The 15208-nt window shown below is 40.5% G+C and overlaps 1 protein-coding gene across 1 annotated transcript in view; it reads left to right on the plus strand.

Annotated features, from left to right (window-relative positions):
- sdk2b (sidekick cell adhesion molecule 2b) overlaps nt 1-15208 on the plus strand; it is a 267423-nt gene that overhangs the window by 214160 nt on the left and 38055 nt on the right. The window contains 11 exon segments of the mRNA XM_057358318.1: nt 3120-3253; nt 3651-3762; nt 3868-4058; nt 6249-6332; nt 7149-7343; nt 9388-9504; nt 9772-9939; nt 10085-10187; nt 12430-12606; nt 13651-13787; nt 14666-14813. Of these exon segments, the coding sequence (XP_057214301.1) occupies nt 3120-3253; nt 3651-3762; nt 3868-4058; nt 6249-6332; nt 7149-7343; nt 9388-9504; nt 9772-9939; nt 10085-10187; nt 12430-12606; nt 13651-13787; nt 14666-14813 (1566 nt within the window).

Below are 15208 nucleotides of genomic sequence, written 5' to 3' on the forward strand. Positions count from 1 at the left end.
AAATACATTCACACAGATTTGAAACAACTTGAGGGTGAGTACATGATGACAGAATTTTCATTTTCGGGTGAACTGTCCCTTTAACTTGAATGGTGCTGATCTTGTATTGTTCTATTATTATACCCACAAGGGGTTTATTGAATACATTTCTGATGGGCACCTGGGTTTATATATCCTTTCCATTTCTAAATTTCTAATTAAAATCCATCATACTATGTTAATGCAGTAAAACAGGTTAATCTCATTTTGTATTCATGCCTGTCCCTCTAAAAACATACAGCATATCAATATTTATGGGAATTGTGTGTAAGGTTTATGCTTGTCTATTATCATGTGTGCATCAGCTTCGGTAAGAGCCTAGGTGTGTATGCAGATCAAATGCACATTTGAATGTGTGAGTGTATGTATAGGCGCATACGGGAAAAGAAATCGCATAAACACGCGTGTGCGCTCTCGACTGCCTCATTAGCTGCTCAGCCTGCTAGCGATATCTCCATTCCCCCTTTATGCGCTCAAGTTCAGGGAATCACCCGAGATTAATTTGCAGGCTCGGTCCGCTCGGCGTCCCACTCCAGATCCATAATTTAGCAGCGGTGTGGCTCTCTACCTGACACCTGGCACAGCAGGACCCAAGCAGAGTGAAATATTCACTGCCGATCATCAGGCTGCAGCCGCTCGGCCTTATTAACTGGCCCCTCATTCATCTGCAGAGATGCATCGTGGGCCGAAAACAGAAGAAACTGAGGCGAGCGTGTGCATGAACAGATACATTTAACTCCATCCGGTCTTATTTCACATCTGTTCGTTGAGCTTTTGTAGTCATGCAGTGGTTGTTTATCATTTCACTTGGTTGATGTAGTGTGAACATGTGACGCCCGACTGTAACGTCTATATAGTTCTTAGGTACGATTTCAGAAATGTTTGACGTTATTTGACTTCAACTCACGTAAAGATGCAAAAATGAACCTGCGATTTTATGTTTTGAAAGAAGATAGTGATGTAGAAGCAAAAGTTATGAATGGCATCCCAAAAGGAAACTTTGCTATTGGGACAAATGTAAAATCTCAATTCAATGAATGTAATATTCTGTTCATGTTGACTTTTTAGGAGCTGATGTGTTTAATATGTATTATCAGTGTTGGTTTAAAAACTAAATGCATTTTAAATTGGCAGATACTTGTGAATATATGTCCAACATTAATATTAATCTAGTGCATTAGTTATGAGAGTTATTATGTTGATCCTTTTCCACAGCGTCTTTGCACACAGTTTATTATTGCAAATTATTTTTATTGCTATTTCTATTATTCCTTCTTTAATTACAGTAATAACATTGCACTGACACAAACAGTACGTTTAAACTACATGCAGCCATTGAAAAAAATGATAGAAACCATTTCAAAATTATTTTCAGTTCTTCTGAATTTAGGTGAAATTTTCATTTTTATTCATTCTGTGACCTACTAACAATATTTTTACCAAATTTCAAATAAAAATATTGTTTCTATTTGCATGTATTTGCATAAAAAGAAGACTGGAGAAACGCGTCAAAATAACAGAAAAGATGCTCTCTCTCTCTCTTTTATACCTCAAATACTGCAAAGAAAACAAGTTCATATTCACCTTTTAAGCAACACAAAAGTCATATTTCTACAAACATCTAGAAATGCTGATCAGGTTGAAAACTGACAAACGTTTGGAATGGTCTCTAAATGTTTTCCACTGCTGTATAATAATGATCCACTCAACTACTCGTACTGCTATAGATCCAAGAGAGTTTGACTAAAAGATATGTCAGCTCCTCCTAAAAAAATTGTCGACTTTTTCAGCGCCTGCAGCCTTGTGCCGAACCGCTGTGGGGCTCCAGCCCACGTTTGGTATTCCTACAATGAGACGGACAGATTCCTATTAGCATTCCACTCCCCAAAAGACCCGGGCCGGGGAACGCGGGTGCCAGCTCGGAGACCACGGGATGTGCGAGACGGGTCGAGGGCAGCCACGCAGAATGAACGATTCTTCCCCAATTGTCCAACACACACTCATAATGAGAAAACATTGATTGTAAACAAAGGAGGAGCTGTAATTGGCACTCCGTGGGGCAAGTGTCAGGATTCGGCCCAGTGGACAGCGCTGGAGCGCTCGGGCGGAGACTGAATTCGGCGTGAACCTACTGCTAAAGAGAAGCAATGGTTACATTTGTAATACATGGCTGCTTAGTGGATGTTTTTTCAGTCCGATGTGTTCTTTAACAACTGTAACGTTTTTGCTCCCGTGGTGAAAACTCATCAGTCTTTGCATGCACGAAGGGTCTGTGGCTAATTGCATTTTGTGTAATTTTGGGATGGATGTGCCTTAAGGTTTCCTAGCAACTAGCTGTTAAAATTGCAATATTACAAACGTCAGCCGTACTACCCTGTTTAAGTTAGAAACAGCATTTTTGTGACCGTCCCTTTTCTAACTGGGAACAAATTTGCCTCATGGGCCAACATGTTCCACGGTTAAATTAATTTCATTACATTTATGCATTTGGCGGATGCGACTTACAGTGCATTCAAGTTTTATCCGTTTGCATTTTTCCGGGAAGTTGAACCCATGACGTTGGCATCGTTGGTGCCATGCACCTCAAACAGAGCTCCTGGAATTTTTTCAATATTTGACATTTGAGGTTTTCGTGGATCTAGAAGCTAAATCCACAATAAGACTTTCCTTCCCAGCTGGTGCGAGTTTTTCTGACACCCGTAATTATTTATACGAGTAAAGTGATTTTGCGAAGCTGTTGATCGGGAAGCATATGGAGAAATTACGGTTCTTTGTTCATCTCTGAATGACTCACTGTGAGAAAGCAACAAAACAGCAAGAAAAAATCATTCAAACCTCTGTCATGTTTTTACAGACGTTTACTCTGGTGTATGTGAATAGACATAATGAGATGGTGGTGAATTAACACTCGGCAGTCGCTCAGAAATATCCTGGGGGAATAGTTTGTGTAAATGTCTTCTTCAACATTTGGCATTCAGCTTGGTGGAGATCTCGCAGATTTAGTGTTCGAGTCTGATGTCTGTATCTGACAGCTGGTATTTGGAGATTTTTTAGTTATTTATTGTTTTCTTTTTTTACAGAGCCATCACCCTGGACAACACGCTGGTTATCCTGTCCACCGTGGCCCCAGATGCCGGGAGATACTAAGTACAAGCTGTCAACGATAAGAACGGGGAAAACAAGACGGGCCAGCCCATAACGCTTTCTGTGGAAAGTATGAACACGTTCTGTTATTCAGAATTATAACTGCATTTACACTTACTTACAAACGGTGCAGGGCATTGAAGATCACGGTGTGTGTGTAAAAAACTTTTTCCCCCACAAACTTTGCAATCACTTTCTCTGCAGGCAGTGTGCTGAAAGAACACAACACACATACACATCCTGCTGACAGGAGAGCAGGTTTATAAGTTCCCTTTGCAAACGCAAATCTGTCACATGCCATAACAACACATACAGTAAGAGACACCAGCTGCAGCCACCAATACCAGGACGCACGTTCACACCCGAAGATGACACATGAGAGTTCAATTAGAAACACTCACTTTCACCTGCGTGTCACAACACACCTGCTTGTGCTCTCATTTACACTTCTCTCTCTCTGTCTTTAGATGTGGGTGGTCCCGCAGACCCCATCGCTCCTACTATTGTCATCCCACCAAGAAACACCAGCGTAATTTCTGGAACGTCCGAAGTCACGATGGAGTGTGTAGCCAATGCCAGGTGACCCTGCGATCACTCATTTTAATTGTCTTGATTAAGTTGTTATGAAGCCAAAACTCAAATGTTTTAGTAACAATTCTCTTTCACTCTTTAATTCTCTATAAGGCCTTTAATAAAACTGAGCATCAGTTGGAAGAAAGACGGTGTTCCGGTGAGAAGCGGGCTCAGTGATTTTAACCGCAGACTGACCGTGTTGAGTCCGGTTGTCAGCGACTCTGGATTCTATGAGTGTGAAGCTGTTCTCCGCAGCAGCAGCGTCCCCTCCGTCAGCGCTGGAGCGTACCTGAATGTGCTCGGTAATACACGTGGATTTCATACAATACTGAAGCTACATTGAGAGAGTATAGATCTGTGAATGCAGTGGAGATTGCAGAATGACATATGGTGCATTTTAGTTTTGGCAACGCTTGAATTTTTCTGCTTGCTACTAGAACCTCAAGAAACTTAAAAATTGTTATATTAGATACAATCCTGAATATAAGTTGCTTTAAATAACTGAACTGTCCAATGCATATTGGACCGTTTATATGTAATGTTTATATATTTTTTTTAATTGTATGTATAGTGTTTTACATAATACGTATCATTTTAAAGAAGCTTTAATGAAATGTAAATATATATGTTACACTGTTAACCTTCGAAATTTGTGTAAAGCTTATTAGAAACATAAGATACAAATATGTATTGAATCAGGGCTCTCAAATGATTCATCGCATCAAGAATAAAAGTTTTTCAAAGATGGGATGACGCACGCAGTTTCTGCAAATGTCATATTTATCTTGAGTACCCTATACAGTAGTACTGCATACGTCATATCTTCGAAGAGTATTTAGTTTGATCAAATTTATAAAAGAGAGATACAGCTGTACGATTATGTCATGACACGGGGTGGACAGAGGACCCAAGTGCAGACAGCGGGTAAGGGGTTAACAAGACATTTTAATAATAAAACAAAACAAAAACCCACGAGGGGGTAACATAATAAAACAAGGGAAGATCACAACATGACAAGCCAGGACTAAGACTAACTACACTGAAACTAGACTGGAGATAACATAAACAAGGACTTGACTTGACTTGACTTGACTTGACTTGACTTGACTTGACTTGACTTGACTTGGACCAAGAACTCACCAGACGAATGACAGATAACACAATGAACCAGCACGGGACAGAAAACACAAGGGCATTATAAAGGGGATAAATCAAGAGGTAACAGGTGCGGGGCATGAACTAATAACGAGCACTAACGAGGGAACAAGAGGGCAGGAACAATGACGAGACCTGGAGAGAGTATGGCAAGCCAAAAGGGCCAAAACGCCTCTCTCCACATGAAACAAGACGTTCTGCCATGGCTCTGCCACAAGATCAAGAAAAGCAAGACAAGATGGGGCAGAACCGTGACAGATTATTTCCGGAAAAACACGAGCTGCTGGAGGCAGGCAGGGGGGACGGAACTACAGCACGAGCACACAACACATCATCGCATTAATCCCTTTGTGTTGTTTACATTATGCACGTACACGCCGATTGCCAACAAAACACAGACATATGACTTAGTTTGACTTACTGCATGCGGCATCTTTTAGCGCTGAGACCGAGCCATCCAAATCCAGCGTTATATCCACCGTTTATATAACATCCATCACCCAAATGCAGTGAACAAACAAACACAGCTTAGCTTCCATCAGCCGAGTGAAGCGGTATTGATGGGTGTGCTCTTTATCTCACGCTAGCGGGTGGTCTTTTGCTCAGTGGATGACAAGTGGGCGTACTTTTCAGGGCCAGTAAAAGGAAAAAACTAAATATATATAAAAAACTTTACGAAACAAGTTGGAGTGCTGAGGGAGTGTATCGAGCACAGAAATACTACGTCATACGACCGACTCGTTTTTTAACAAGTTGACCATGTTAAGCATGAGAAGCCAGCACGTTTAACAGTGTAAAGAAGAAAGAATGCATGAAATAGCATGTTACCCCGTCTTTAAAGTGTTTCCATAACATGTCTGTGTACTCTGCATATTCGATTTGTATTTATAAAAACATTCACATACATATACGTACGTGTACAGTATAGATATTTAGGAAATATTTACATGTATTTATTTACATTTACCAAGAATTGAAATTATATATAAATGTTTATACATTTTTATATTTTTCTTAAATATATGCATGTAGGTGTGATTTTATAAATACAAAATTAGTACACATAGACATATATTATGTAAACACAAACTTTTATTCTGCAAGCGATTAATCGTGATTCATGTTTAAACGTTTGACAGCCCCAGTTTTGATATTTGACTCTACAGTTGTCACTTTAAATTACCTAACTTACAGAAGGTTTCAGAAGTATTCATTTTAGATTATAAAGGTCTTTTGTCGGTCTCTGTTTCTTTAGCAATTCCCCTTTAATAAATCTAATTTGATTGAAATGTACCAAAGGTCAGAACCCTTATCTGCCCTTTCTTTATCTCTCACAGAACCACCTCAGTTTGTGAAGGAACCAGAGAAACACATCACAGCAGAGATGGAGAAAGTTGTGGACATACCCTGCCAGGCCAGAGGTCAGACGTTCCTGACATCTAAATCAACTGGTTTTTCGGGCAGTTTTTCTGAGCTGCACAAGATGACTACTAATCTGAATGTATTGGATGTTTAATATAGAGCTAGGCCTATATGGAACAGGATATTGGACAAATGAGATTTCATTGTAGGTGGGGATACCCATTAAGCAAGCAATTCAAGTGGGGAGAGTTGTGATTTATCACCTTGTCACATCTAACCTGGTTAGGTTACGTTCACCATAAACATTCAGATATACACAGTGTGCCGGGATTTCTTTCCTCATTTAATAATGTCAAATCACCTGTGCGCACCCATACGGACAGCATGCTACCAGCCAAAAGTTTGAAGCTTGAAGATGCATTTTTGTCTTGTTGTTTTAAAAAAGTTTTTAATTTAATCATATATAATATCATATCGTATCATATCTCATTTCAAATCATACCATACCATATATCATATCATTAATTGGGATGTAACGATATCAAAATCTCACTGTGCGATAATATCTCGGTATAAAGTCCATGGTATTTATTGCTATATTTTAAAGTGCCGTAAACATCCTCTTTTCTTTATCCTCTAATCATAACTGTTGCTTAGAGGTATGATTTATAGTATGAGATGGGTCAAATGACCTAACAATCCCGTTTATAAAATAAAATATTGCACCAGATGGACCTTGCCAAAATATTACCACGATAATATTGAGACAATTTTGCTATTGCGATAACACGATATCGATAATATTGTTACATCCCTAATCATTCAATCTAAAAACAAATGTATGCATTTGAACTTTTCACACGTGCTTCTTTTAGGTGTCCCTCAGCCTGACATTGTCTGGTATAAAGACGCCATACCCATAAGCCCCGTGAAGACCCCTCGATACAGAGTGCTGGCGGGTGGCAGTCTGCAGGTTAATGGCCTCCTGCCTGATGACACTGGAATGTTCCAATGCTTCGCCCGCAACCAGGCCGGAGAGGTCCAGACCAACACCTACCTCGCTGTTACGAGTGAGTTCGTCTTTTGGTCCGTCTCGCCAGATTACATCTTTCCACTGTCTCCCTTTCTTCTCCTCCTACTCTGTTGCACAAATGCATTTGGACATTTTTCTCTCACTCTCTCTTTCAGGAAAGCTTTTTGTGCCACGGCAACAATCTCTCCCTTTCCTTTCTTCCAGTCCCCACTTTCTCAGGCCGCTGTGCTGCTTTTTTGTCAGCGTGCCGAGGCTGTGATTAATACCCTGTTGTGAGAGGAATAGTTAGAAAGAGAGAGAGAGACTGACAGAGAGACAGAGAGAGATAAAGGGGCTTTTATGGAGGACTGACTGAGCTTATCTTGCCGCTCAGAAATGCACAGAGCTGCTAAAAACACTAAACGCCGAATCTGGCTGCTATTTACCTCGGCTTACGGCGAACATCAAGCCCCACGAAGTTCACATGTAAACTTCTCCAGACTGCCTGTCTGCGTTTCCCGGTGTATTGTTTGTTTGTCTTTATCGTTGTTGCGTTTGTTTTTTTCTTTGCTTGTTTGGTTTCTAAGCAACATTTTGATTTGTGTGAACTGATCATTGCGTGATTTCGGCTGTCAATAGATTAAAAAGTGGAATATGTGGTTGCTTTACAGTAAAAAAAAGGGTAATCATTTTTTGCCATTTTTTAAATCATAGTGCTAAAACGTTCAATTACTTGTATTTAATTTTTCAGTCACACTTAAAATATGAGTGTATGGAGGCAGAGAGAGAGAGAGTTTGTAACCATTTTGGTTACAAACTCTCTCAAAGGCAAAACTGTAAATGGGTCGCTAATTTATTCATGATATTACAATATATGAGTCAACACAATATCGAGAATCATGGTTTTCACGGTTATTTACAATACAGGTATATTGTGACACCCCATTTATTTCCCCATCTCTGTTTGATACACGAAATGTGCCGGTTGTGCATACTTTATGTTGGTTGAGGTCAAATGAAGTCCGTTTTCCACAAAATCGAAAATGTATAAATCATTCTTATAAGCGTATCGTTGTGAATCGGGGAATGTTAAGGAGACAGTTTTGAAAACTGAAGTTTTATGTACTTCCTCATGTCCTAGTGACTTCCTGACATTTACAAACAACAGGAAGTTCGTAAAGTGTGTCTGCAGTGGCGCCCCCAGGATTTTTTTTATGGGGTGGCACAAAGGGGCCAGTACAAATCTTAGGGTGGCACATTTATAAAAAAATGTATTATGCCTGAATCTAATGGTTAAGAGTTTTGGCATTGCCATTAATACTACTGGGATCATATAAAGTTATTACTAGTCTTACGATTTAATTTCTAATTTAATTTACTAATATTTTCAGTCTTTGATCGATACATGCTAATTCGCTAACTGTTCTACATATATTTGACTATAAAAAATATGATAGTAATAGATGCCAAAAACTGCAAATCCAACAATTTAAAGATCAGCTGATGGAGTAATGCATTAACCAAACATGTATAGTGATCGATCAAAATGCGAGTATGAGCAGCAGAAAAATTCAAATCCAATACCTTAGCGACTAGCTTAATCTCAGTTAGCCAACCCGTATTAGAGTTTGATACAATAAGTTTTATCAATACAATAAACCACGTTTTACTTACTAGTTTGTGAGTTTCGTCTCCAACCCTCTACCCCTTTCATGCGTGCTGACTGAACAGGAGCAAACATGACGGCACGTACACTGCGGCTGCCGTGCGTATATTAGTCGCGGTTTCGCAGGTTAAACGAGAGAGGAGGGGTTGAGATCGTATTCTACATAACACATTATACAAGTTATTTTTTTTACATAGTGCTTCGATAATGTACATTTTAATTAATAAATATTAATAGTATTATTCTAATATAAAAAATATATATATTTAAAAAATCTCATTCTGGTTGGGGGCCAATGGAGGGCAGTGACGTTTTTGGGGGGACGCGCCGCCCCCTGTCCCCCCTTGGGGACACCACTGTGTGTCGGAACGCCAGCGTGTGTTTGTCGATGATACACGTCTGTGTTTTTCATTCAGTCTGGGTTTCTCTCTCAAAGGTATCGCCCCGAACATCACGGCAGGCCCTTCAGACAGCACGGTGATTGACGGCATGTCAGTTATCCTGCACTGCGAGACCTCAGGAGCTCCCCGCCCTGCCATCACCTGGCAGAAAGGTGAAGAACACGCATCCCTCACCTTCCACACTCACACGCTCCCGAAAACCATCTACAAAGCACAGGCTGTCAAGCTCCCAGGATGCACTTCACCCCGATGCCTCTTTGTTCCTTTGTTGTATCGGTTTGCCTGGTTGTTTTCTGCCACTTCATTCCACCACAACTTTTTCACTGCAACGTCCTGTTCACACATGAAACCGGACATGCGATGGACGTTTTGTCTATTTATGCTGTGTTCATTCCTGTGTCCATTTTCGATCTCCGCAGGAGAGCGTGTGCTGGCGAGCGGCTCGGTTCAACTACCGCGGTTCACTCTCCTGGAGTCAGGAAGTTTACTCATAAGCCCCTCCCACATCTCAGACGCCGGTACCTACACCTGCATGGCCAGCAACTCCCGCGGCATAGACGAAGCCTCGGCCGACCTTGTGGTCTGGGGTGAGTGTGCGACGTGTGTTTGAAGTGCAGATCACAGACACGAGTGTCTTTATACTTAATGTATGATGTGTCCATGTTCTGAATAAAGAGAATTGTGAGTGTGTTTACATGACATCTGTGTTATACACACCTTTTCTTCTTCCAGCACGTACACGCATCACGAATCCTCCTCAGGACCAGAGTGTGATCAAGGGAACGAAAGCGACCATGACCTGCGGCGTAACACATGACCCCAGCGTTTCAGTCAGGTGACGCACACTCATGATTCAGGTTGCGTCTCGATATACACAGAACTACAATATTGCGTGGGCCCACATTTAAAGAGATAGTACACCCAAAAAATAAACATTTGCATAATTTATTCACCCTCACATTATTCAAAACCTGCATATGACGCTTTATATAGAATATATTTTGAGAAATGTCTCATTTTTTTGTGTCCATACAATGGAAGTCAATGAGGTGGAGTGTTGTTTGGTCATCAACATCTTCAAAATATCTTCTATTGTGTTCTGCAGAAGAAAGAAAGTCATATAGGGTCGGTATGACACGAGGATGAATAAATTATGGGAAAGTTTGATTTTGAGGAAACTCTTTCATGTCCTTTTAAGGTTTTGATTTTTAGTCCATATGTCATGTTTTAAGGCGTCATTCGTGGCCGTTGCGGGATGAGTTACGCACCAGAGTTTAATATTTTGGTTTAATGTACTTTCAAGTCTGTAAGCCTTTCTATGAGCAACGCTTATGTTGACGCTGGGCTTAGCGATATCACAGGCTAACATGTTTCACGCCCATAAAAAAATCTACCGTACATTTTTTCTCCGTTAACTTTTCCGGTTTGCTGTACGCAAGTATGTCACGCTCTAGAATGTGTATGCCATTGTATGTTACTGCATCTTTAAACGGCTCTTCTCCAGGTAGGTCGGCTCACCGCTGCGTACTGATGAGGCATTACATCACTCAACATTCACAGCCAAACATCCTCATAACTCCCAGTGCAGATCCTCGAAAGTCCTTTGAATCTGCCTGGCGTCTCAACGTGCTCGACTGGAAACCTACAGCCTTCCTCTATTAAAGCAGACTGACAGAGAGAAGTGATGTGAAGATTACACTCAGAGTCCCATTAAAAACCTGAAAACTTTCAATGAGTTCCCCTCAATGAGAACAAGTGTGGTCTTCACTGTTTTTAGCTGATTCAGTGATGTCTCTCTCTCCGATCACCCGCTTATGTGGTAAAGAATGACGGATTAGTAGGAGGGGTAATTGTGTTGGATGGAAGCTGTAATTGATAACAGCAGTAAAAGGATTTCCAACAAGCCGGACCACGATGCAATTAATCACGCATTTGTGCATGTGTTTGCAGCGCGTGTAAGAGAATCGATTGCTTGAGGTTGGACACATCTGTTAGAAGCTTTAGACGACCTTGGATGTTCCCTGTGCGCTATACTGTGTGTTCATGATAAATGTTGTATGGGGAAACGGTTAAACGCACGCTTTCGTACGCTCTCAGGTGTTATGTGGTATCCCATGTGTATTTGTGAAATATCATTTGGTGAAACAAGAGAATCAGTCCATGGAATGGTAATGCATTAAATCATTTAAAGGGATAGTTCACCCAATAATGAAAATGCTGTCATCATTTACTAACCCTCGTTCCAAACCTGTATGACTTTCTTTCTTCTGCGAAACACATAAGAAGATATTTTGAAGAAGAACGTTGGTAACCAAACAACACTGGACCCCATTTACTTCCATTGTGTGGACACACAAAAAAATTCTCATAAACTCTTAAACAGGGGTGGAATGACACGAGGGTGAATAAATGATTACAGACTCTTTATTTTTGAATAACACAGCTTGGTTTCTTCAAAACTCCAGTTTCAGTTCCTCGACTTATTTTTAATTTAAAGGCTGTATGAAATCAGAGTTGACCCTATTTACTGTTTTTTAATAAAGCTTCCTTATTGGATGCATGATTTATGAAAACGCATTATTCTGAGGATTTTTAAAGAAAGTCTTTCATAATCTTTCATTAAAATGTAATAACTTTCTTCCCTGCTGAAATGACACTTATTTTCTGCTTATGTAACCGGAGCTGTATGGACAGGGAAAAGTCATTTTAAGCAATAAAAATTTGCGGGTGATAAAACGAGTGCAAACGTCACAGTGATCTGGGGTTGTGGGAGATGGCAGGGTGGTTAGTGGGGTGTGGTTTCGTTTTTTGCTTCTTTTAAGGGGCCGTACTTGAGATTTGCCTCAAGTCTTTCCTCTAGTGTATGGGATTTGTCTGTCTGTTTTTATCATCAAGGCAAATATCACGAGTCTCATTGGAATCATATCTTGAATTTATGTATGGTAGTGTTTATCAGAAATAAGTTGCATTGTGGGTAAATGGTTAATGCATTGCGATTCGCTTTGTCAGTACTAAAACTAAATGGGGTTATAAAGATGTGCCACTCACTTGTCTCTTGTGTATGTTGGTTCCACCAGGTTTGTTTGGGAGAAAGACGGTCAGGTGATCATCCCTCTGTCTCTACCTCGACTGCGTCTGGACAATAACGGGACCCTGCACATCTCTCAGACCTGGTCAGGTGACATCGGCACGTACACTTGCAGAGTGACATCAGTGGGTGGCAACGACTCCCGCAACGCTCACCTACGCGTGAGGTCAGAGATGAAACCGTTTTCCCATTATCCTCTCTGATTCTATCCATGCAGCTCCTCATCTCTGCTCATCATTACTTTTGATTTCACTTGCTCTCCGCAAATTGTGTCTCATTGGGTTTTTCATCTCTCTGTCCATCACCTCACCTTCTTCTTTATTTCCACCTGCATTTTCATTCTCATTCTCTGCATCTTTAATTCGATACAGCAGTTATTGTTTGCACGGGTTTTTTTCTTTTCTTTTCATACTGTATATCTGTCTGTTCATTCTCTGTATTCTCTCTCTCGTTTTCCTCAAATGTGTCTGTTTCGTCCTCTCCAGATTCATTTTCATGTCTCTGATCGATTGATAATCTCACATTGCTCGTTTATGTCCACTTTCCTACTCTGCATGTTATCTTTTTTCAATCCCTTGTTCTCTTTCTCTCCCTCTCGACACTTATTCTCTCTTCTACAAATTCACAGCTGAATGATTTTCTCACTTCTTATTTTTCCTTTTGTTAGCCTTCTCAATCCAACTATTCGTGTGCCTGTTTTGATTTACAATATATTATTTTAGAAATAATACCGTGTGGAGAGCTTTAAAGAGAAGAGGCTCTGGAGGGAATCATTAAGAATAAATTGCAGTCATTGATAGCGCCACATGCTATTTATAATGCCCCATCATTTCATTTGAAGAATAATCACCAACATCAGTTTTAAAGCTGCAATTTGTAACTTTTTATTCAATATAAACACAACAAGTGCATGACAAATGATAAAATAATAGTTTTTGAATAATTTTACTGAAAGGGGACATGTTTTTCATTTCAATACTCTTCTATGCTGGTTGCAGATGTAAATTCCTCCGTCCTGCAGATTCTCTATAAAACACTGTTGCACCGGTGAACGTTTTGCTCACTCCTTCTCTTTTTTGGTTTCTTTAGCTATTTATATGCCTGTTATCATCAGACCTTCACGGAGTGTTATTTTAGAAATAATGTTGCCTGGAGCTCATTAAACCCAAGACTGTCTCTCTCTCTCTTTAAATAACACACGACCCCACAGGCAGCTGCCTCATGCCCCTGAGAACCCCACAGCGGTGTTGAGCACTACAGAGAAGAGAGCCATTAACCTGACGTGGGCCAAACCCTTCGACGGGAACAGCCCTCTCATCCGCTACATTCTGGAAGTGTCTGAAAACAGTGAGTAGCAAGATTTGGTTGAGTGATTTGAAAAGGGATACCTGCTATTTGGCCGTCCACCTTGGCAAGGGGATTTAAAGTGTATTTTTAATGGAAACATGGTCTGAAAATCATTTCCAGGACACCCAAATTTTAAAAGCACTCCTGCTGTTTTACTGTACATATAGGACTAGGCTAATACACCATTGTGAGAGAAAAATGTCAACAACAACAGATTTGTACAGTATATTCTGTGTATACCACAGCATGTAAATAAGTGGGCGTGGCTAATTCCGTGGTCAGACTAGACGGTGCTGCGAAAATGGGCGGGAGCAATTTCGCCATCTTTTACATTTCTGTACCGAGAGGTCACGCTGTGACGTTTTGATCTTCTGTTGGTCTCACACACTCACGTGACGCGAATTCACAGGTCGGAGTTCACCTAACTTGAACTGTGCTATGCAGCGAAATGCGAAATCCTATGTTTTTTGTCGTACTGCCCACCCTTAAACACATACAGTAATGTGAATATAGTATTATTATCTAATATCATTAAAATGACATAAAAACTATATTTATAATCTAAATATTTGATTCTCTGAATAGGCAAACAAGAACTTTCTTAATTATTAATAGTGTAAACTGTTCAAAAAGTTTTTGTAATGCATTATTATACATTACAGGTTTTTGAGATAATCATTGGTTAACAGAGAAGTAAATCCCCCCTGGGTTTATCTGAAGCATCAGTACGTAGATTTCTAAGCATCCACAAAGCCTAAAAACATGCGATAAATGGAACATTAAAATGGTTCTTTACGCTCTAAAACTCATTTTGGAAGCCGTTTTTTTTTTTTTTCATTTTTACGTAGCTCATTGTATATTTCATGTGCTTTACATAGATGCTCCATGGACAGTCCTATTGGCCAACATCGAACCCGAGTCCACAGCCGTGACCGTAAACGGACTGATCCCGGCACGCTCGTATCAGTTCCGCCTGTGTGCCGTCAATGATGTCGGCAAGGGCCAGTTCAGCAAGGAGACTGACCGGTGAGCTGATCACAGGGTCCTAAAGCCTGCCAAGTACCATATCTGTGCCCTGTTTGACCAAAAGATAACTCAATCACTCTGTCACAGCATGTGAAAATTGCTTCGGCTCTCATGGGCCGCATGGGTGACAGTGTATATGGGAGGATTATCTGTCTGAAAGCTTTGTATGTGTGGGAACGTGCGTATCTTTCAAGGATCAGTTTCTTCAGAGCCCTTGGCTCACAAGGAGGCTTTTAGATGCTTATGCTAGACGTCCAAATGTCCCAATTGGAATGGACACAAATCTCTACTCCTGAGGTTCGAGGAAAACCTTATCTAGCCAAGATGAACCCAACTCAGATATACAGGACGGGCAAGCTAGTGTGTGTTTGCCATTGTGAGGTGCTTTATGTACA

The sequence above is a fragment of the Triplophysa rosa genome, linkage group LG18 (genome assembly GCF_024868665.1).
Source record: "Triplophysa rosa linkage group LG18, Trosa_1v2, whole genome shotgun sequence".
Lineage (NCBI taxonomy): Eukaryota > Metazoa > Chordata > Actinopteri > Cypriniformes > Nemacheilidae > Triplophysa > Triplophysa rosa.